This window comes from Oryzias latipes, chromosome 15 (assembly GCF_053564925.1).
Source record: "Oryzias latipes strain Hd-rR chromosome 15, Olatipes_Hd-rR_3.1".
NCBI classification, from domain to species: domain Eukaryota; kingdom Metazoa; phylum Chordata; class Actinopteri; order Beloniformes; family Adrianichthyidae; genus Oryzias; species Oryzias latipes.
Genome location: NC_136251.1, coordinates 9,737,413 through 9,760,764, shown reverse-complemented (window position 1 = coordinate 9,760,764; position 23,352 = coordinate 9,737,413). Strand labels below are relative to the sequence as shown.

At 40.9% G+C, this 23,352-nt stretch overlaps 1 protein-coding gene and 1 long non-coding RNA gene across 5 annotated transcripts in view; one reads left to right on the top strand and one right to left on the bottom strand.

The window, feature by feature from the left end:
• The window catches only part of LOC144984107 (uncharacterized), a 217,738-nt gene extending 200,513 nt beyond the window's left edge, over positions 1–17,225 (bottom strand). Inside the window, exon 1 of the long non-coding RNA XR_013647764.1 lies at positions 17,092–17,225. This is a non-coding gene — a long non-coding RNA (uncharacterized LOC144984107). The remainder of the gene's footprint in view (positions 1–17,091) is intronic.
• The window catches only part of fancl (FA complementation group L), a 30,814-nt gene that overhangs the window by 4,583 nt on the left and 2,879 nt on the right, over positions 1–23,352 (top strand). For 2 of the 4 annotated variants that reach the window (XM_004076940.5, XM_078931696.1), the window contains exons 6-13: positions 6,073–6,169; positions 8,774–8,842; positions 14,227–14,377; positions 14,479–14,562; positions 15,831–15,876; positions 17,683–17,764; positions 18,455–18,571; positions 20,243–20,314. In XM_004076940.5, coding sequence (XP_004076988.1) covers positions 6,073–6,169; positions 8,774–8,842; positions 14,227–14,377; positions 14,479–14,562; positions 15,831–15,876; positions 17,683–17,764; positions 18,455–18,571; positions 20,243–20,314 — 718 coding nt within the window. The remainder of the gene's footprint in view (positions 1–6,072; positions 6,170–8,773; positions 8,843–14,226; positions 14,378–14,478; positions 14,563–15,830; positions 15,877–17,682; positions 17,765–18,454; positions 18,572–20,242; positions 20,315–23,352) is intronic. The other 2 variants (XM_011484104.4, XM_078931697.1) reach the window with 1 other exon arrangement.

Below are 23,352 nucleotides of genomic sequence, written 5' to 3'. Positions count from 1 at the left end.
CAATAAAAAGTTCATGTAGATGCACATATGTGTGTGTTTCGGGCTTCCACGTTCAGAATTCTCAATCAGGGACTTGGATTTGGTGGTGACGTTTTGGTACCATCCTCTTCAAGACACGGAAGGCTAGCCACAGTCCTCTGTGTACTCCATTTGACAAAAGCACATTCAAAAACCCACGTTTAGCCCGTTCTTGAACGCGCCACGCATGCCCGGTGTGAACGTAGCTTTAAGGTGGGCTGTAGTTTTTTGTCAGAGCTACAATTGGCTTGTGGTGTAAACACAACAGAATCCTAACTAATTCTGTGCTAATAGGCGGTTCAAACAACCGTCTTGGCATTTAAGAGCAAACTAAGTGATGATAATAGAATCATTTTCTCCTAGTGATCAGCCTGTTCAAATGCTTCTGTTCTCTACTTTCATGGTCCCTGGATACCACGGCAGTAATTTAGCAGCGCAATAGCTCACTGATGGATCTTCTTCTTTTATTCAATGATCCCAATATCAGCTCTGCAATTCATTCTTCTTTCATCCGAAGCACCTCCGCTTGCACCATTCAAGAACTTGCATAGCAACGTGCAATGGAGGAAGTCGCCTCCTCACGATTTTCGCATCCTCCTTTTTTTTTTCCCCCTTCTCTTTTGCAAACTAAACTGCCTAGAGAGTCTGCAACAATGCAACTTAACATGAATAGATGGTTCCTAATGAGTCCCATTTTTGAGTTATTGAGTTATGGTTAAATCCAGGTCATCTTTAATAAAGCTCAGCCCACAGGTCCAGCTCTCGTCAGTATAAAGGAAGGGGGTGGTTAGGATGAAAATATTTGTTCTCCCTCAGCATGGATTAAGCCTTGACTACTACACTCATTTTCCACTTTCCTATTAATGACCACGGCTGCAATTATGATATTAGTAAAATGCAAATGGCTCTAATTGAAGACTCTTAGGCTTTAATAGGAGCGGAGGGGGTGAAGGTATGCTTTATGTTGGAAACGGGACCAACACCGTTTCTCGCATGGTGTTAAGGTTAGGAAACATTACACACAGTGGGCCTCAATCTGCAAAGCACTCGAGACTCGCTTAGCGTCTTAATTGCTATGGGCTGTGCTAATGGCCACCAGGGATATCCGCGGCGGTTCTGTCTGCTGATTGGGCCAGGTATAAATGAGTCTTCTCCCAGCATGTCTCCGTCTCTGCGTTTCAGAGTGTGGTCATCTTAATAGGCTGGGAATGAAAAGACTTTGCTGGTTAATGTAAAAACCGGGTCGGGAAGGTCAACTGTCCAAAAACACGGCCGTGGGTGCTCCAGCGCTTAGTGGTGCCACCGCTAATGTCACATGTCCACACCCAGTTGGAAATCAGGGTCTTCAGCCTTTCTGATGTCTTCACTCAGTTCACCGTCTTCTATGGAGGCAGAGCGATGACAGCAACAACCTGAGACTTTTACCAAAATTTAAACAGCTTTGATTATTTCTTTCTGGTGGATTGTAGTGAGATTAGCAAATATGCTGATTAAGGATTCCCCATGTTTTGATTTGGATATTTTATAGTCAAACCCAAAATGAAACCGTTTAATAGACAGTACTCGAAAAAGAAATAGAAGAAAAATCGTATAAAGTCCCTCCCCAATTTAACTTTATCTATGCATACAGTTTTATACCTTAAGTATGTAGTCATTATTCACATACATACAAAAGAATGAAAGGATAACAAGCATCATCAATGAACCAAAAAAACTTCACAAATCATGATTGTGTTGTTCTGATGACAGTGACCCAATCACTGCAGAAAACACTGAATCGGTCCAGGTTCAGTCATAAGTCCACACTTTGATGTTTGAGTCAACATGGTTCAATCAAATATCAGTTCACTTTTCAAAGTTTCATTAAAGACCAATTTGTTTGTTTTGTTTTGTTTTTATTTTGCTTTCCTTTGCTTGGATTTGATATTATTAAACAGAAAAAGATTAAAAAACAAATCAGACTCCGTTTAAAACAGTTTTTCAGCCGGTTTCTTCTCTACAGTACATAAAAAGCACCCATACATCTCGCAAAATACAACCAGACAGAAAAGAAAAATTCTCATATTAAGTGGCTGAAACTGAGAAATGAATTTTAACAACTAAAAACTGTTTGCAACATTTAAAATTTGGCCAGAAAAAAATACAAGAAATGGTTTAAAGGGGGCTCAATCCATAGATGTAGTAAATCAACATTTTTTTTCAACATGTCGATGTGAGAAAAAAAAACTCCCGGTTTCCACTTCCAAAGGCTGTTTGGAAGTAGAATTGCACAACATATGTTGATGCCACCATCTCCCAGTTACTTTGCCATCATGCAGTCAGAGCTGAGTGCACACAGAAACGCCATGTTGTGCTCGGTCTGGAAGCAGCTCCCTTGGCTGTGGAGATGCAAACTGACGTCCGACATCATCCTGTTTCCTCCATGAAGAGGCGAACCCAGCAGCTAGTGCCCCGGTCATTCAGACATAGCCCCCCAGAGAGGACGCAGATAGATGCATGGATGTTAACAATGCAGTTTTGCCTTCAGGCTTCGTTCTAGATGTTTAAAGGCATGATCCAAACGGAGGACTTTGTTTGAAAGAACATGATTTTTACTGCACTTTTCAAGTGTAAAAGACCCACTCCAATGAAAGTGTTGGTTTAACATGTTCCTGTGGCATCTTTCTGATAATAGAGGACATTTATAAAGATCCTTATAATCAAAGTTGCATTTCTGAGTATTTCTTTATTCAAACTGTTGTGAATCCAGAGCAGACAAAAAATGCTGCTTAAAATAAGATTGGATTTGTTACGTAGAAAATACTATTTGTCTGCAAGTGGATGCATCTGAATAAAGCTCTGCTTTATTCAGATGCATCCACTTGCAGACAAATAGATCCATTTACGTCTTTGTTTTCCTGGTCTGAGCTGGCATCTGGCTTAGAACTCTACGACTGGAGAGTTCTGATATTGCTTTAAAAATGTTTTTCCGGTAATCCTAAATTGGGGTTGTAAGCCAGTGGGAGAGAGTGTAAACAGAGAGCTCTCAGTAATTAGGAAGAGAAAGTGGCGGGTTTGCCTCACCCACAACTTGGAGGCAAACTTCTGATGAGCTACTACCGCCCTGCAGAAACTATGTCCAACACGGGTTTGGCTAAAAACGCATAATCATCATTAAAAGATCACTGGAAAGGCTTTGAAAACAGATCAAAAGATGATCAAAATGGGTTTTTCATGCATCCCATAATGCTTTGTTGCTTTTAAGGAGCCAATCCTTGAAATATTGCTTTAAAGATGAGCAGCTTTTTTATTCTGAAAGTCTTTTGATTCTTGTCCTCCATCTACAATGCTACACTCGTTGTAGTGAATATAGGATAAGATCAGATCAGATCTGATCAAATCGTCATTTATTCAATCTGCAATGGGTAAAGTCCACTGTTGCAGCAGAATTACAGACAGAAACATAGAAATAGAGCAGGATTGTATGTACAGTATTGTATGCTTGGTTAGTTTAAAATAAAAGAAGTAGACATCTGTGTGTCAAATCAATAAAAGTAGCATTTGTGTTTTGAAACAGTTCTGTATTGATTCTCAAATGAGTATTAAAATGTAAGAGAAGGAAGAGGCTGTGTATGCGGAGTTGGCGTGATCATGACTTTGTGTTGGTAGATGTTAGTGTGCATGTGACATTGCATGAATTATTGGCGTTCCCTGGAAGTTTGATTGCAAACGTGTGAGCGAGCAGACACTTTTATGAGCTGGGGCCCTTTGGACAGCGTGTCCCATCATTCCATCACTTCCCTAAGTGTGTCTCTGAGCACACTGCGCACATCACTCCTCCATAACACACTGCATAAATCCTCTGCGGCTTTGTCAGCCTGTGTCCTTTGTAGTGTACTGTAAATCTGGAGGAGAACATTTCAGATCAGTCTTTTGTTTCTTGGCTGGTGGTAGCGCTGCAGCAGTAAATCTGCCTGCTGATCAACTGCCTGAGATCTGTGTTGTGTCCTGAGCCTCAATAGCTAATAATTGGCTCATAAAGAAAAGAGTCAGATTTACAAGTTGACTCTCGCAAGCTTGCAAATTTGAACTCAGTCTGATTTCATCTTGAGAGGCTTTTTTTTTTTTTTTTTTTTTTTTGGAGAGCCTTAAACTGTTTTCTAATAACTGTCAGAGGCACTTTGGAGCAGCGTTATTTTACTTCTGCACACAGTAAGTAGAGACATAAAAGCATCAAGTCTAGTGTGTAAGTGGACTATATCGTTTTCATGTCATAGAAGAAATATAACATTTACTTCAAAGTTAAAGGAAACATCAAGTGATTCTAATGAAGACCAAAGAACCACCTAAAGTAGGACCAGATAAGGGCTTGATGACAGGAAAATATTACTGACCTATGTTTCTGGAAGACGCTTTGTCAATTCTAGAATTATTTAAAAAGTTGTTTGTTTCCTGAGATATTCCCTTCTGTTCCCCAAATGTTCAGAGTTCTCCAGACAACCCTAGCATGAAACAATGTGCTTATACTGACCTCCACTTTATTAGCTGCAAAATCAGTCTTGAGTTTTTGTTTTCCAATAACTGAAGTCTTTTTATAACCAGAAGTCTTGGTTATAAAAAAAAACAACATAGATCTATGTAATAATATATATACACAATTAATGATTCTTAGCTTTTTTAAGCAGAACTGGGAAGTAAAAGACTTGTAATCTTTAAAGACAAAATATTGCTGTGATCAATTGATTTTCAATGGATCCTGTTCCAAGCAATTTCTTATTCAGAGTTTTCAAAGTACATTACGTTTTAGGAAATTTAACGATTTTATTATCAAGCAGGAAGCAGAACTGTTTTAGGAAAAGAGAAAAATAGATAATGGCTTTCAATTAAACTGCCAGACAGAGGTCAACGTTTTTGTGATCGTCCTCATCTTTTACAACATTATCGTGACCATGAGCTCTAACTGATCTGTTCTCATTTATAAGGTTTTGGGTTTATTGTTAAGGAGCTTGGAGAGTTTTAGACCTTAGTCAAACCTGCCCTTTGGGTAGGTACTAGTAGAAATGGGCAAACCTGTGCGTGGCATGCAGGTTTCCGGCACAAAAGAGCAAGACCCTAGAGGGCTCGATGAGCCCGTAGAGCAAATATGTTCATACACATTTTTTCTACAGGCATGCTGTGGGCCACAGGTCATAGTGAACTTTTACACTAAGTAAGGTTGAAGTAGGTGAGATGCAGGCACATGGTACAGATTTGCTATTTTTAAACCCCTCCAAACCCTGGACAGTCTGCAAAGGGCCTGTTGGTGCTGTTCATGTGATAAGTCTGTTCTCCTGAATTTTAACATTTAGGAAGATAGGCAAACAGAGCGCTGTTTGTGTGGGCATCCTGCACAAGTCCCAGGCACTTGCGTATCACTTGCACATCCTGTGCCAGCTCATTTGTACGTGGTCAGTAAGGGACCAGTACTTACACCTCACTAACCACTAAAGTGCAGCGTTAGGGCACCATACCACAGCATCACACGTAGGTCATAAGTGCAGACAATTTACATTATCCTCACAAATGCTGTACAATACACTTGCCACACATTACAATCGTTTGTTCCATTTTCATGACATTTCTCGAGGTGGCCTCAAAGTAACTGCTGCCTTTAAGATGCTGCCACTTCTCTTCTATGGCCCTCCATGGGCTGGACACCCAAAAAACCAGCCTCACCTATAGGGGTCAACTCTCTAATGGCTAGACTAGAGCCATTAGAGACTAGACTAGACTTGAAATGAAAAAAAAATCTTAGCTTGACGTATTACACTGCTTCAACAACTGTGTGATTGATCAGATTTCTTTGTTATTGAGGCCTGTGTCAGTCTCTATGCCACAGGGGTCAAACTCTGGGCCTCGTCCTACAGCTTTTCTGACTAACCTGCCATTGTAGATTCTTATTGGCAAAACACACCAGATCCAGATCATCAGCAACAGGTTGGGCCGAATTTGTGGAATAACCAGCATGTTGCCGCCCTTGAGGCCTGGAGTCTGACACCCGGGCAGCATGTAAGCTTCGCCGTTGTTTTTCCCCAGGATGGTCCACATAGACATGGAGTTCCAAACACTGAAACTGAAGGCAGAGGACTCGTCTGGGAGGCAGCACATGCTCACCGTCAGACTCAAGGCAAAGGTGAGAACCTCTATCCTCCCGCCACACAGATACAGTTCCCCCCCAGAGAAGGAGTCCGCTTCAGTTTTAACCCAACGTGACATCAACCGACATCCAATCCAAATCACAACAGGCTGCCTTCACCAGAGTTATTTGTGCGCGTTCAGTTAGCTGATAGTAAATCTATGATTTGCATCTGTGCCCTTAAATCTGGGTCAAACTGGTGATGGTGTGGAGAGACATGAGAGCCTGCTGTGGCTCAGATGTAAAACAGATAAAGCCTTACCTCTTAGACCTCAGCGTGATGGAAAGCCTTCATCTTTGCATAAAGAAAGCAGGGGCGCCCACGCTCCTCTGTACGGTTGCTTCCTCTGCTCACAGAGGAAAGTGCACTGAGGCTTCACCTGAGTGCTCGCATGCAGGTGCAACGGAAGTAGATCAGAGAGCACTAATCTCCATATTGATTGTGTTTAATGACCTTTTGTAACAGGAGCGCACCAGGCTGCGGCTTGATTTTGGATATTGAATTGTAGATTCTGCTGTTTTTGGAAGAGTCTTTCAATTAATTTAAATATTGAAAAATTATGATAATTTTAGGGAGGAGGGGGTCTTTGTGTTGTGTTCCTCTCTCTGATGGCCTTTCACACTATGTAGAACAGCACAACTTGATTAGAAGTAAAGTTTTGTGTTGCAGGTAAGACTTATTCAGGTAGGGTTTGAGTGAAACGAGGATTTAAAAGAAGTAAGACCGTCTTCCATTGCTGAGCCTATGAGTACCAACACACTCTGCTTATTTATAAGACAAAGTAGAGTTTCGAGGACAAACGTCCTTTACTTGCAGACACGTCACATCTTTAAAGGGGAGTGTTTGCATGGAAAGGTTAGGCTACTTTGTCTCGTATCTTTTGAATGTGGAATCCTAAACAGACTTTATCAGTGACACACCGAAGCTCCTGGACGCTTTATGGACTCGGGGTTAAAAACAAACGCTTCTCAATTTGTCGTGAAAAGTATATTGGGGAAAAAACATGAAGTAAAGTATGATCATATTAGAATAAATTCTTGTTCCTGTCCAACACAAAAGGCATTCAGCTCTAATCTGTTTGCTCAGCTGTTGGACAGAACAAGTAAAAAAAAAAAAAAAAACAGCATAAATTCTTGTTGGTGTGTATAGATATATTTACATCTTTGTAGCTGACAGTTGTTCTTTTGAACAGCATCTTAGAAATTAGCTGACTAAAACACATTTTAAGATACCAACTAAGATGAATTTCTTTTTTTTTTGTGGGTGTTTTTAACATGCTCTTGTAGTATTTTTCTTAAGATGAAAGACATTTATAAAGAAATTAATCTTAAAATATAATTTCTTAGTATTTCTTTAATTGAAATGTTGCAAAAAATGGCTAAAAAATGTGGGACTCTTTTCCAAAAACCATTTTTGTTGCACCGGTAATGCTTGGTTGAGGGTTGGAGGGCTGTAAGCTAGTTGGATAGCACGTAAATAGATGGGTGACAGGAAACAAGGACGGGCTTACTCCCCTCCAATGGCCTCCCCCACAACTCAAAGGTGAACTTCAACTGAACTCCTGCCGCTCTGCAGAGACTATGTTCTAGAAAATGACTCTGATTTTTTGATTTAGTCTAAAAATGACTTAATCATAATCAAAAGATGATCGGTACTTTAAACATGTATTTAGTTTTTTTTCACTAACAAATAAAAGCATTTTACATAACATTTCATTTAGTTTTGGAGTCATTTAAAGTTAGACAGCTGCTATCAAGAGTACAGGTAGCACAGAAGTGGGGCGCTGTAGACGCCGGAGAGGTGATGCTCAGCTGAGACTGGAAGACATCCACCAGGGACAAGGAAAGGGTTGTGGAGGCCCATCCTGTGCCCACCTGGCCCTCTTCACCCCTTTTGGCACCAGGTAAAAATAGCGCTGAGTCCTTGCTGCCTCCAGCTGCCTCCACCAGATCCAGCGCCAGGTCATCCCTCACCAGGAACAGCTTGGAAGGAGGCAGCACTGGCACAGACGCAGAGACTCTTGGGGAGGAGGACAGAACTCTGAGATGTTGAAGGTGAACAGAAGGAGGTCTGCCTCATGTGCTGACCAAAGCTGCTTATGAAGCTGTTCATGATGTTTGGCAAACACCCTGTAGGGGTGTTAATCCAATAAACTTCACTACTTTCAATGTGATTAACGCCACCTGTGAGATCCTGGTTACTTATAACGGAGATATTGATTATTGTGCAACACAGGGGACACAAACACTTTATTATGACCTGCAGGGTCGTTGCAATTCCAAATGATTTGATAAAAGCTACGATTTGAAATCCTCTTTGTAGATTTTGCTGAATAATCAAGTCAACCTTTGCTCCTTTTCCAATTCTTCAAAAAAAGAAAACATTTTTTATTTTTAACAAAGTTACTTTGTCATATTCAGGTTACTCTTTTATTTATTTATTTAACAGTGTTTGAAAAGTTACCACCTACATTTTCCTAAGGGTCAGTCATTCTATGCAAGAAGTTGTCCTATTAAATCTCTGTATTTTGCCAAAGTCTCTCTTTGCTAAATAAAGCAGACTACAGGAAAGGATGACCGCATCGTTTCTTCCACCTGCAGCATCCTGCTGAGGCTCCCGAGTGCTCTGCTGACCTGCCGGTCCCCCTGTCCGTCACCTGGACCCCACAGGTGGGTACACCTGCACGACTCCTGGAAAAGCAGCTGCTGGAAAGCTGCTTTCTGTTGACGAGCTTTGTGATTGGTTGCTACTGTTGGTTGCGACAGAGAATTATGGTCTAAGGGCAGCGATGCCCAGTTTAGTTTAGTCTGTTTAGTTTAGTCTAGCTATCAGCTATTTTAGAACAGATTTTATGTTTTGTACATTTAGTGAAGCCCGTTAAGGCAAATGTGTTGTACTATTGGGCGATAGAAATAAAACTGAATTGAATTTTCTCTGTAGCATTTATGTATATTCTTCTACATCAGAGACTGAATTGAAGTAATTTAAATCCTAATTAGGTTCTGATAGATGTGATCTGCTTTGGTAGCCCTTTCTGTCAGTGTGGCATTGTGTCACAGACGTTTTTCTGTAACCTAACCGCACATCAGTAGTTTGTGATCATAGAATAAAAGCAAAAAGGGCATTTTCCTGAAATTATTATTATTTTTTGCGCTGAACTGCTCATTTTCAGTAATAAATATTAGCGATTTAAAGACGTATTTGCAATCTGAAAGTTTCTCTTAGATGTGATTTAATGTTAATTCCTGAAATGAGTTTTGTGAGCAGAACACGGAATCCACTTTGATTCATCCACACTTTTAAGTTTTAAAAAAGGATTTCAAAGTAACAATGATAATCGGCAAAAACACAACTGTCGCTGTACATCAGTGGTGATGCGAGTTTACTCCTCCATGGCTGCACTGTTCATATTTTTTTCAGCAGGTAACTGTATTGATGCCATACATTATTCCTGATGTTGCTATGGGAACACAAATAGGAAAATAACCTTTAGTTTTTACAGTTGCACACCAATTTCTTTGAAGCCTTAATAAATATTTGTGATAGTTTTAAAGTAGATGTTACTAAAGTTGTCAAAGAGAAACCGGATTACTTGTTTCTGGATGGGATTTAATGCAACGTGTCCACATATTTGATGATATATTACCTTTGGCACAGTAAAGAACAAACCTTTTGTGAAATATGAGTTATTTTCGCAGTTCACTTTCTTAACTGAAAGTAAGATGATCTCTGAGGCTCCGCCTTTTGCTTCTTGTGAGTGCCGCCCATTTCATGACATCAACCTAGAGCTGACCTCGGCAGCATGTCGACGTCTCGCCCACAAACACAAACAATATCCAAACTTTTGCAAAGATGGATGTGCATATAGTGCATAGATAATGAAAGCATTTTGGCCAATCACCACTAGCTCTACTGAGAAAGTGGGCGTGTCCGTTGGTCTGGGGGCGGTGCTGGCAGCGCAGACTCTTCCTGGAAGGGGCTGTTCTTTACTTTATGATGTCACAATGTGAGAAGCCACTCGTGGGTTGGGAGGGGCTGGTGCTCAGAGAGCAGGTTTTTAGAGGAATACTCAAAGATGTGTGAACACAGCTTTGTGGTTGTTTTTCAAGAGGATTTGACATTAGAAAACACTCCAAAAAAAGTTGATTTTGCATAGTATGGGCCCTTTAACCGGCAGAAAAGTAAACTAATGTCAAGCAGCACGGTCATGGCATCTCTGCCGCCTTGTCATTGCTGTTCACTATCATCACTTTGTGAAAGCACAGGGCGTCATGGAGCTTTGTGCTGACTTGTGTGCTGCTGCTGTTCTTCTCTGGGATGTTAGAAAGAATGAGGAGTACATACGGAGCTGTGTGATGGTGTGGGCAAAAAAACAGTGTGTTGAAATGAACAACAGGCAGCATGTGTGTGTGTGTGTTTGTGTGTAGCTGAGCTGATACATGGCAGGCATAAAGTGAGGACCAACTTAGAACAGCGCTTCCGTATGGAGCCTGTCTGCCTGCTGGGCCGTTGATGGATCTCTCCCACACTGCAACATGAAGTGTGTGTATGTGTGTACACAAACATGTGTGCGCGCTTTCATCTGTGCCAAGTGTGTTTCTGTCTGATGCGTGCGTGTGTGTGTGTGTGGCAGGGGGAAGGGCCTGTCTGTCGACAGTCCTGACATGTTCATTTGAATGAGTAATTATTGCCTGCTCTGTTGCAGGGCCAAGACGTGCCGCTCTGCCCATTTGTGTGGAACTAGAATGGGAAGAGAAATAAAGCTTGCATGTGTGTGTGTTTGTGTGTGTAGTCCATTTTTCCTTGCAGGCTCTACTGTGCTTAAACCTCCAAAGTGCCCGCGTACGATGGTAGAAAGTTCCTGCAAGTATGAATGGTGAAGGACGTGAGCGACACGACTCGTTCTTCTGCATTTTTGTTTTGTTTTTGTGAGCTAATCTTGAATTTTATTTTTCTGATTTTAGTGTCTGGGATGATCTACAATATATAGCATTAATTAGGGATGTAACAATTCATTTTAACAACAATTCAATTCATGACATAATTTATAGTTGCTGATAGGATTCATAGTCGATAAAGTTTTACAGAGCTTGTATTATAAGCAAATTAATCAAGTGTAAATTAAATATGTGTACAAACAAACAAGCAAACAATAATGAATGTCAAATCCATTCACATTTTAGTGAAAAACTGTTGTTTTTCCACATCCAAATAACCCAAAGGGAACTTGGTTAGAACATTCTAGCACACTGGATGGTCACATGACTTTGCCAAGTTCAAAGCGTTTCCACACATTGGACTGGTGGTTGATGGTTTGATTTTTTGCTGACATCACACATGTGTTGTCTGCTGTGATGGTACTTGGTTTTACATGATAAGCCTATCATATCTCCATCCAAATGGTTCTTTCCTAGATCTATAATCTATTGATTTAATTTTGAAATGATTTTATAATGATACAGGTCAATCCGATCAACAACTTGCCCCAGACAGATAGATCTGGTTGGATCGTAGGAATATGAATCGATTTTTAAGTCGACGGATGGTTACACCCCTAGTACGAACAGATCTTTTATGACACCTTAACCTCTATGCCTTCTTTTTTCATGATTAAACAAATCAAACTTATGTCGGCTCCTGTAGGGATTCAGTGGAAGCTGCTTTTGATCAGAGCTTATCCCTCATCTTTAGTTTTAGAGATGTTATGGTCTTGCTTTCCAACTATTCAGTCTTTGCTGATTTGCTAAAAGTTTGCGTCATATGTTGCTATCTGTTTCTGTATTTGGATGTAAAAAATGTAGGTGACGACTGATGTCTCCAAAATAAACATAGTAAAAAAGACTTTTTTCTTAGTAGTTTGCTAAGAAACTGTCTCAATAAAATAACAAAATCCATGTCAAGAGAAGGGACGTTTCTAAATTTAGATGATTTTTTTTTAGTTTAATTACCGCCAGAGAGAGACAGATCTACATAAAGTAACCTGGAAGTAAGCTTCGTGTCTTCTATGTTCTCTGCAGCCTTTTACTCTCAGAGATGCTTTCTTTCATCTGCAGCAGGAACTCAAGTATCTCCTTTTTTCCCCTTCTTTGGGAACTGGGTATCTCCTTTTTTCCCCTTCTTTGGGAACTGGGCCTGGCGTAGTTATCCTGAGCTGTAACAGTAATCATACCACTGGCATTAATTGGGCTGTAATTGCTGAGGCTCTCAGCACCTGGACGATGCTTAATTGTGTGCACTGTGCTGGCACAATGACCCATAATTTTTGGTTCACTTTTTTCCCTAATTTTTTTTTGCTCTCGCTCTGTGTGTATTGCTCTCCCACGCCTCTATCAGCCTCTCTTTTTCTGTTCTGTGTGTGTGTTTATGGGAATGTGCTTAATGCTTAATTTGCTTCAGTTTTTACCAACTGGTCATTTGATATCTGTACTTTTTTTAAAAAAATTGAAATAAATAATTTCATACTAACTATTAGAATTTCAATTCAATTAACTAATGATGATATGAAGTCATTTTGTAGGAAGTTAGGTTTGTTTTTAAAGTACTGTCCATCTGTAAAAAGGTGTCGTACTCGTAAGAAGAGATTTGTGTGTCTGGAAAAAAGTATCGTATCTGTTAAAAAAAAAAAAATTCCATCCATAAAATCTTTTTATACTTGTATTGCCAGACATCATGAATTTGCTCATCTGTAAAACTGTTTCATAAATGTTAAAAAAATGCATAAAAATGCTTCTTACGTGTGTGAAATGTCATGTGTGAGCATGTTGAGCTACAATGACAAAACCCCAAGTTCCATTTCTTCTGCTTCTCGATAAATCGACCAATTATCCGCCTTTCACTGTCACCCAATTGGTTTGCTGCTTGGACCAGCCAATTAGATGCATGACATCCATCCCAGGGTAGAAAAACAAACGAAAACAGTTCATTCTATTCTCCATCGTGCTAATCAAACTTTAGCTATAAATGTTATCTGATAGACGGTAAATTTAAAAAGGAAGAAGGCTTTTGAATAACTGCGCCTGTTAACAAAAGCGAATTTAGCCTTTGAGTTTATATACGATTTTTTTTTCAAATTAAAATCATCAATAGTCCTAGAGGGGTAATTCTTGTTTAGAAATAGTTAATTCTTTATCAAACAAGTCTTGGTGTTTGTGGAAAAATCCCATCTTCTGCATCTCATGCAGTTAGAGCTGTAACAATTATAGTTCTTGACTTCAGTTTGTAAATCTGCAAATATTTCAAAGGCACTGTCAAGCACAGTGGTGGAGGAATGATGATTTGGGCTCTTCTGCACTCGAGAGATCTGAAGAAGAGCATAGTCATACTTCTTCAGAGTTTGCAGTTTGAACTGAAGTTTGACCTGGAGTGGGGTCCTGATTAAAGAATATTCTGGACCTCAATGACTTCCTCATGTCTTGCTGTAATGCAGGTCAGATGGGTTTCTCCTGATCCTCTTTTTCTGGATACGTTCCTATGAGGTGTCTGTATAGAGGAAGATGCATTACGCTTCACAGGTTGATAGGTGTCTCTAGCTTGCCCCTAGTGACTGTGTGCGATTGTGTGGCCCTGTAACAGACTGGTGACCTGTTCCAGGTGTGCGCTACCTTTGCCCAATAGTGGCTGGGTTGGCACCAACAACTCCATGACCCCGAAAGGGAATCACAGGGTTCTGAAGATGGATAAATGACATTTGAAAAACGTTCGTCTGTGTGAGTCAAAATCTCTGACATGTGAAGTACTGTGAAGTACTGTGAAGTACCATCTCAGTGGCCTTGTGGTTAGAGTGTCCGCCCTGTAACTGGAAGGTTGTGGGTTCAAAGACTTTAAAAATTGACGCTCAGCATTAAGGGGAGGGATTGGGGGGTTAAGCCACCAAATGGTTCCCGAGCACGGCTCTGTCTGCAGCTCACCGCACCCCAAGGGGATGGGTCCAATGCGGAGAACCAATTTCGCACACCTAGGTGTTTGACAGATCCTATTTGATCCTGCAGTCTGTATCAGCTTAATCTGATGGATGTCAGGGCCCTACAAAACAGTTCCTTTCATACTTCTGCAGAGTACTCTGGAGCAGCTTTACAGCCAGTTCCTTCTGGTTCTGGAGTATCTGACTGAGTTCTGGGATGTTCTGGATGAAATTGATGAGAAGACCTGGATCCTCGAACCTGAAAACCCCAGCCGTTCGGACACAATGAGGCGGATTGCCATTGGTATGTTATGACACTCCTCATCTAATCCCAGCACATGCAGAGATTTATATTTGGAGTGTGCAAAAGAACCGTCTTGTTGAAACTTCCTGTGCTGTGAGCAGGAAACAACTTATCCATCAAGGTGGAAGTGGATCCTAGACACCCTAAGATGCTGCCAGAGTGCTGCCTGCTTGGAGCAGAGCATGGTGGGTAATAAAATCTTCACGACACATAACTGGCGTATCACACTTTGAGAAGAAGCAGATTTAGGTCATGCAACAACAAATTGCTATCGCCAAAGCAACTAATAGAAGCTACAGTGAGCAGGTCAGACGCTCCCTGCTCCGCTCCAATCTGATGCATTCAGATGCAGATGACTAGTTCCATGTACGTCTTCCTCATCTGAGCTGGTGTCTGGAACAAAACTGTACAACTGGATGGATTCAATATTTCTCAGTACTTTTGTTGGGGTTATGAGGGGCTGTAAGCTGGCAGGAAACCCTGTAAACAGATCGATGATGGGAAGTGGGGAGGGACTTACTCTGCGCCAACAGTCCCGCCCACAACTTGGGTGAATTTTTAATGAACTACTGCTTAGAGCTGTGACGGTGTGGGATTTTTGATCACCGCGGTGATGAACCAGCAGGGGGCGCGGTGTCGCGGTTAACCGCAGGTTTTTTCTATGACTCAAACTAAAAAATACCAACAAATCTTTTTTTTTTCCACTATCAAACACTAATGTCATAAAATAAAACCTGATAGTTGCCGTGTAGATATATAAATGCTCCAATGTTATTGTTTTTATCTGCTGGCAGAGTTCTGCCTGCAGGAAAGTTTTTCACATCAAAAGAGGGGAAAAAGCAAAAAAAACATTTTTAGGTTTCTGTTTGTCTTCAAGCATTCCGCTCATGTTTTGACTGTTTACTGTCTGCTTGTCAGAGGACCGTGCTTTCAGAACGGCACGTTTTCATTCTCACCGCGCTGACACCGGGAGCCAGCTTTGGGCTCCGGCTTTCTATTTAAGTCTCCGTCAATTGTCCGCCATTGTTTCTGTAAACCCAAGGTCGTACAACTCCTTGCCTGTTGCCTAGCAATGCAACTCTAAAGATATTAAACACATGCACACTTCAGCCACCAAGACGAGAGCAAGCGCGACCCTCAAATATGGGGGGGTCGTGCAGAAATATTGCTTTTGCATGTAGGAATAACGAATAGTGAAAGTGATGAGCGGCGCACGGAGACAGAGCTCCCCCGTGGAACACGAGGCGGCGACGGTTCACGTGTCTGAGCTGAACTGGGGTGTTCGAGGATATCCAGAGCGCCGCTCCTTTGAGACAGTCTCATTTTCCCAGGGCTTACCAACAATACTAGTGTGGCTGAAATGAACTGAAACCAGCATCAAATCAAATTCAAAACTGTGTTTGTGTTGTTTTTTCCTCTCCCTGTCCTGTGACAAATCCTTCTTTTGTTGCAGCAGTGACACCTCTGAGGAATAAGCTGAATGCCAACATGCACCTGTGGTAAGGCTCCTCTCTTCATCACCGGGCTTCACGGGTTATTGACTAAGTGGTAATTCTGCGGCGCCGTTTGTCTGTCAGGATGCAGCTGTCATATTAGTATTCCTGACCCTTTTCCTGCATCACAAGAGTTCATGAAGTTATTCTAGAAAAAGTCCTCCTGATAAAACATTTGATTTTATCCTCCAAAAAATGTTGTTTCTAAGCGTACTCGGAAAACTCAACAACTCTGCCCGATCACTTCAGTTTTTATGTCCTGCATCAAAACTACATTCACGGCCTGACAAGGAAGCTAAATGGACTCATGTCAACACTTTCCTTAAATCCATTTTAGCATGGAAGTAAAAACCCCAAACCAACTTTCCAACACAATAACTATATTATTCCAGAGTGGTTTATGTGCCTTAATAACTCATGTATTAAAACAGAAGAAGTAGAATCATTCATACAGTGTCCAGCCTTTAGGTTTGACCAAAAAGCAGCCCTTCAACTACTGGATTGAAGCGTTTTTAAAACCTGGAGAAGCTGGAACCAGCTGAGTTCACCAAATAACCACCGTGTTACAACAAACCAGTGCTTATTCCCCCCAATGCTAAACAGTCTGTACAGTGTTCCCTCACTATATCCAGGTTCACCTTTAACGGTCTCGCTGTTTCACAGATTGTTTTTCAGCAGATTTTAGCAGTTCATCGTGTTCTGCGAACTGATTGGCTGTAGACCTTGTCAATCTGTATCTTCCTGTACAGAATGTGTTCAGTTTGCCAGAGTTTCATACATCTTTGATCTCGATCAGATCTTTGTTTTCATTCAATAAAACTGCTCTTGTTTTCCTATAAAGGTTTGAACTTTAGAGAGAAAAGTGTATTAAGTGTGCAGTGAAGAGTTTTTGACAGCCCTAAAACATCTATTATTCCTATTTTCCAGATTTCCCCTATCGTGGGTTACTTTTAGAACGTAACCCTTGCTATAAGTGAGAGAACACTGTACGTCTGGTCTGGTACTTGCAATTTTTTCAGTTAGAACCAGATTTATTATTATTTTACAACTTTTATAAAGCTTTAATTTTTATTTTATGTTTCAGAAGAAAAGGTGCATGTGACCTTCAGAACTGTCCTACTGTGCTTTTTTGTCCATTTCATTCAAGATGGTGACAACTACAAAGCCTAAAAAAAGGCTTGAGAGTGGCCTAATGCAGATGAAAGGGTCACGTCCTGTCACCTAGAGGACTGTTCCAGGCTACAACCCCATTCGCTGCATGTTGATAACATTACAGGAATCGTAGAATCAGGAATATTCCTGTTGCTATTTTCTCTCACATACTTGTTATCTGGTGTGCATTTAAATGTTGCTGCAGCTCGTCAGTCTGTTTTAATGTCTTGTCCAGGACCAAAGGATTTCAGTGACGTCTGTTAGCACATCCAGCGTCTCCCTCTCAGTATAAAACGTCTTGTCATTTGCTGACATGTTGCTAATCCAGTTAGGATTATCTCTGCATCCAGCAGCACTTTCAGCAACAGCAGGAAAAAAAAAAAAAAAAACCCAGTTCAAATCTTCCGAGAACAATCACGGAGAAACAAAGACTAAATGGTGACGGCTTGTTTTGAGTCTGATTTCACCAGAGCTTTTGAATTTGCCGTCCTGCATGACTCTCACCTTAAGAAAGTCTCTCTCAGCACAGCTGTTCTTCCTCTTTCCCCGTGTTGAGGATCGCTGGTGGAAGCCTGCGACTCGTCCCCCCCAGTGTCTTTGCCCGCTCATTTGCATGTGGTTAATTAGTGTGTGAAAGAGCTGTCTGTGGTCTGCTGGCAGGAACCCGGACTCCAGCGTCTTGCACAACCTCCGGGATGTTTTGGAGATCGAATTCCCGTCACCTGCCACCCACGAGAAATCTGTATGTCACCCAGTTGCACCCTCTTCCTTTCCAACATGTCCACCGCCGTGGTGATTAGCTCAAGGAGCTGTCAGTGTGCGTTTGCATGCATCCATGCATCCTCCCGTGTGTCTGTTTGAACTCCAGCTTTTAAGGGGGCGGATGGACGGCGTTGTCTGCTTTTCTGTCTGTTTCCATATCTTTCTGTGTTTTGTTTTTTCTAGGAGGTGGGCACAAATGCTCCTTTTAATTGGGTTGTTTACAGATAACATCATTAGAATAACAAAGATGGCACAATTCTGAGCACTGCATCAAACTGCTTTAATCATCCAAAACCATTTCTCTCTGTTTTTAAACCTTTTTTTTTTACTTTCCTCTTCCCTCTCTGAGGATGGGTTGAAAGGGCGCTGTGTTTATTCGCTGCTTCTGCTGTGATTAATGCTTCAGCTTCATTAACATTCACAGGAGCACAAAAAAAGTTGCATTGACCAGATGTTGATTTGTTTGGTTTTTTTCTGTTTTTTTACCTGCCACCCTCGCTCTTAATGGATGCCTTCAGGGCAAAACAGGAGTTTTCATTGCGACAGTGTGTGTGTGTGTAGTGAGCAGGCTGAGTGTGTGGTGTGTGTGTGTGTGTGTGTATTTTCAACCGAAGGCCAAGTTGGCATGAACCAGTTGACGTGGAATTTGCAGCCTATCTTCTGAACGCAGGGCTTCAGCGTGGAGTGCGGCATCTGCTACTCCTATCGCCTTGAATCCGCCATCCCTGATCAAGTGTGCAATGACCCCCGCTGTGGCCAGCCCTTCCATCAGGCCTGTCTGTATGAGGTATGCACGTATAGAGCCGTGACAGCGTTTGCCTGCGACCCCATTTCTGTTTGGTGGGGTTTTAGATCATGAAACACATCGAAATGTTGGACTGCTAAACACAAAATGCAGGTTGGGAAAAAATGTGTACATTTTTAAGGTACAGAATACACCCAAGCCGACACCAACGTTTGGTTATTGACCCACCGGTTCTCCAGCCAAAAAACCCTTCAACAAGACCTGACAGACAAAATGAAGAACAAAGACCCGCAAAAAATTCCAAAAATGGAGAAAGAGTCCGTCGAGATTTGTGGGTCTTGAAGTGATCATGGTTCCATTCCTGCAGCTTTGAAATGCCAGTTGAACCATTGACTTAAGAGAACTGGTCTGAGTGGGTCTGACATCACTTCTTTCCAGGTCTAACGTAACGACATTAAGACAGTCGCCTTTTTTTTTGTTTTTTTGTGATACATACGACCGCAATGTTGGAGCCAGACCACGACTGTAATCTCTTATTGGTTTGAGCCTTTCTGGGTCAACGTTTCAATGGCAACCATAACCTATAACGGGATTGGGAGAATCTGTCAATCAAACCTTTTGAACGTTCGACACGAGACCTCATACTTTTACTGAGGAATCTGATTGGTCAATTTATAACTTGAATGACCTACTCTACAGAAAACATGTAAAGAAAAAAAAATTGATTAGCAAGAACATGTTAAAAGAGAAAGAATGTTTATTCTATAAAAATAGAATCAGTAATAGCTGTTTATTTCTCTATAGAAGTCTATGGAATTTTGACTTCTAGGAACCAGCAGGTACTTCCTGTTTGAAACGCAAGGGGTCACTCAGTCCAGTTCTCGTATACATTCAGTTAGTTGAACACAGATGACAAACTCAAGACACAGTGATGAGCCATTCCATAAAGTGGACCAAACTACCCCAGAGGTCATTATCCACTCATTCAGGGGGTAGAAACGGACATCAAAACATTCAAATCTGCATTTCTGACTTCATCTTTAGGAAGTCTCTTTCTAATCCCAGAAGACGATTGCCAAACAATCAAATGTTTTTTTTGATGGTGTGTGTATACCATCAAACCTTGTCTTAAAGTAGCACAATTTCAGAATAAAAAGCAGCCAAGGATGTGGTGGTAGTGTAATGGTTGGGGCTGCTTCCAAACCTGAAAGTGGAAATTCTATGTCTGCCAAAAGATCCTAAAGGAAAACGTCCTTCTACTTTGTAGCCTTAAGCTAAAGTACTCCTGGGCCCTACACTTCTACACAGGAGCACCATTTCTAACTAACCTCTACACTCATTAGGGACTACTGCATATTTTCACAAGCACCTAAAAAAAAATCAAAAGACAAATATCTCTTTTATGCTCCGGGTGCTGTTGGTGGAAATGTATCTGAAGTGTGCAAAAAGGCCCTGTTGCTCAGAAAAATGAGTCTGAAGTGGGATCTAGAAGATGCGCAGGCTCTCACAAGATTCCCTGTTTTAGACTCCTCCCTTCGCTGCAAATATGGAAAACTTTATGAAGTGGCACCTCAACATTATGATGTTCCATTAAAAGCCCTCTGAAAAGCATCCCTGTGTTGGAATACACTCATCGAATGCATCAAGAAGTGCGCGTGAAACCTGCCGTCGACACATCTCCCACACTCAATAATGGTTCTTCTTCTCTTTAAGTGGCTGCGAGCGCTCCCCACCTGCAGACAGAGCTTCAGCATCATTTTTGGAGAGTGCCCTTACTGCAGCAAGGTAACGCGTCTGCATTTGAACACCTATTCTCAGTGTATCAGTGCGCCTGCTTGCTGCACACAGCAGTCCCTGTCCTAATCTTTTCTGAAATAGTGTGGCTGCAACAGTTCATAGATTAGCTGACTTCCATGTTGCTCATAATCTCTAGGAATTGTCTTTAACATCTGATCAGCATCTGGATATCTATGGCGTTTCATGGCTGCCATTAATTGAATGAGCGCAAAGATAACTGAGCGAGTGTATTCAGGAACTGAGTGAGCGAACCTTGCAGCGGCGCAAGCTCAATGCCAACCGGGCGACCCCGCATTCTACAACTGCACGGTTGCAATCTTAACTGAGCGGCGATCCTGCACGCTCGCCGGGTTTGCAAGGAGTGTTCAGGGGGTGTGTTTGTCACTCGGGGGCGGTAACCTTCCTGGTTGATCTGATTGGCCAAAATTTGCCTGTCAAATCCAGCGAGACAGAGGGGCGGGACTTTCGTTTTTTAGAGGCTTTAATAGCATAAAAAAATAGCAGATGTAACGCAGATAAAAACGTTAACGGACAACCCAATGGCAGCCATGAAACGCCATATATAACAAAGTTTTGAGGTAGTCCTCTAAAACCCTTGTGCTATCTTGTGGGGTCCAGATGACCCTGCTCCCAACATTAACGGTCGAGGCACGTCCAGTGCCCTGGAAACTACCCAAAAATTTTGGCAAAAACTAGTGTCCATCGATGCTCATTAAAATGGCAAATATAGACCCCAATCCACTGTGTTTGAAGGTTTTTTTCTTTTAAAAACAATTTATTTCAGTTTATTTTCAATACATTGCCCAAGTTTTCATCATCAGAACACATTGGATTCATAAATTGTTTTCCTAAACTGCTTTTTACTTCGGGAAATTGGTGATGTCATAATTGGTCTAAAATTCCCTCATTTCATTTCAAAAGTATATTAAAATGTTAACTAATTTGTTTATATATATATATATATATATATATATATATATATATATATATATATATATATATATATATATATATATATATATATATATATATATATATATATATATATATATATATATATATATACATTTGACTTAGCCAGAAGGCCATATCCCATTTAAACGCAAATTCACACACTAAAATCACAATTTATATGAAAGTATTTATATAAATATATTTCATGTAAATAACCACTTTGTTTTAATAACATTCAAATGAGAGAAATCTGCAGAATAGTTCATATATATTTTATGGCAGTAAAACTCCTACACACTTTTCTCAGACTGACATGAACATTTGTGTATTTTTGTGGGTTTTTTTTTTAACTTGTCCAACAGCTGGGCAGACAGATGAGAGCTGAGGGCCTCTTGTGTTGGACATATTTTACTTTAACAAGAGGGGTTATTAATCTTCAGACAAACCAAAGGTATGTCTGGAAAAAAACCCTTTTGTAATCGAGGCCAAACTTTATTCATTTTAGTCATATTTGAAAATCTTTTTGAAAATCTGTTGTACCGGACGGAAAAGGAAAGGAGGGAGGAAGAGAAAGGGATGTTAGAGAAGGGGGGGTAGGAGGGTGATTACAGAAAGAGGGGGGGGGGGGGTAAAACCATGAAGCAGCATAAAGCAACAAGTTGCTGGATATTTATAATAATTACAGTGAGGTTTAGATGTAATACACGTCTAGAAGGGCGGGGCCTGTCCACACACCCAAATATGATAAACATACCTGTTGGCTCCAAAAATGTCCACATGTCAACATGTACACAATACAAATAATGTTCACACACGTACACCTATGCATTCAAACCAACTAGTGTGAAATATTTCATTCAATCACGCAAATTGTTAGTGCAAAGGTGAGTTAACACCTGTGCTTAAGTGAGTGTTTATGTTCTTCTAAAATGGATGGTAGAATGTGGGAAGAAGGAAGCAGAGTGCCCAGCCATCCCCACACCAAGACCCCCGCCGCAGCAGCGGCAACCAGAACCCCCCAACGCCCACACGGCCCCCAGGCCAGGGCCAGCAGGACCGCCACGGGGGCCCACAAAGCTAGAGAGCAGACATGAACATTTTTTTATTTTTTTTAGGGTTTTCCTTAATGAGAAATAGGGACTGAGTGCAGGGATGCCAGTTTAGCTTTAGTCTGTTTAGTTTAGTTTAGCAATCAGCTATTGCACTTTAGAACTGGCTTTCTTTTGTACGATTACCAGTATGAAGCCCGTTGTGTTGTAATACTGGGCTATATAAATATGAAACGGAATTGAATTGAAATTGAAAAGTAAGTTCTGTATTAAAGAATGAAAAGAAAGATCTGATATCGATCACAGATTTCTGTAAATGCGTCAAACTGAACACATTCTGTACGGGGGACAGCAAGGGGAGATTGATTGACAAAGTCTACACCCAATCAGGAAGCAGAACACAATCCGCTGTATAAACAAAAGATCATAACTTGCAAATATGATCATAGCTATAGAAGGTATAATTTAAAATTGCAAATAGATTCAAAAATCTGACAACAGTTTGAGAAATAGGGAGGGTACAAGTAGGGGGAGGTGTCCTCCAGGGGTCAGTTTAGGATCCTAAGTTATTTGACTGTGATTTAAGCTACAATATCAGAGTTGGTTACTGTTTTGTTTTTTGCTAATGACACCAGTTCCTTAGTTTCAGATGAGAATTCACAACATGTCACCCTAAAAAAGACCAGGTTAAGACATTTCTTAAAAACCACTTTAATCTGAACAAAGAGAAAACCTGTTCCTTAGTAACGTACAACTGATGATCAACTTTATGTGCAGAGAGCAGGCAGAAACAGTCCACGAGAAGAGATGCCTTGAGAATATTTCTGAATGAAGACAAAACTTGCAGTTTAAAGCATTTTTATTCATCCAAAAGGCAAAATCCCTTTTCTTTGTTGGATCACACTTACAGTATTATATTGGTGAATGAGAACCAAAAAATCCCTTTAACCTTTTTTTTAAGGACCATAAAATATGTTCATAACACTGGATTTTCACTATTCAAAGTCTAAAGTGCTTATATTA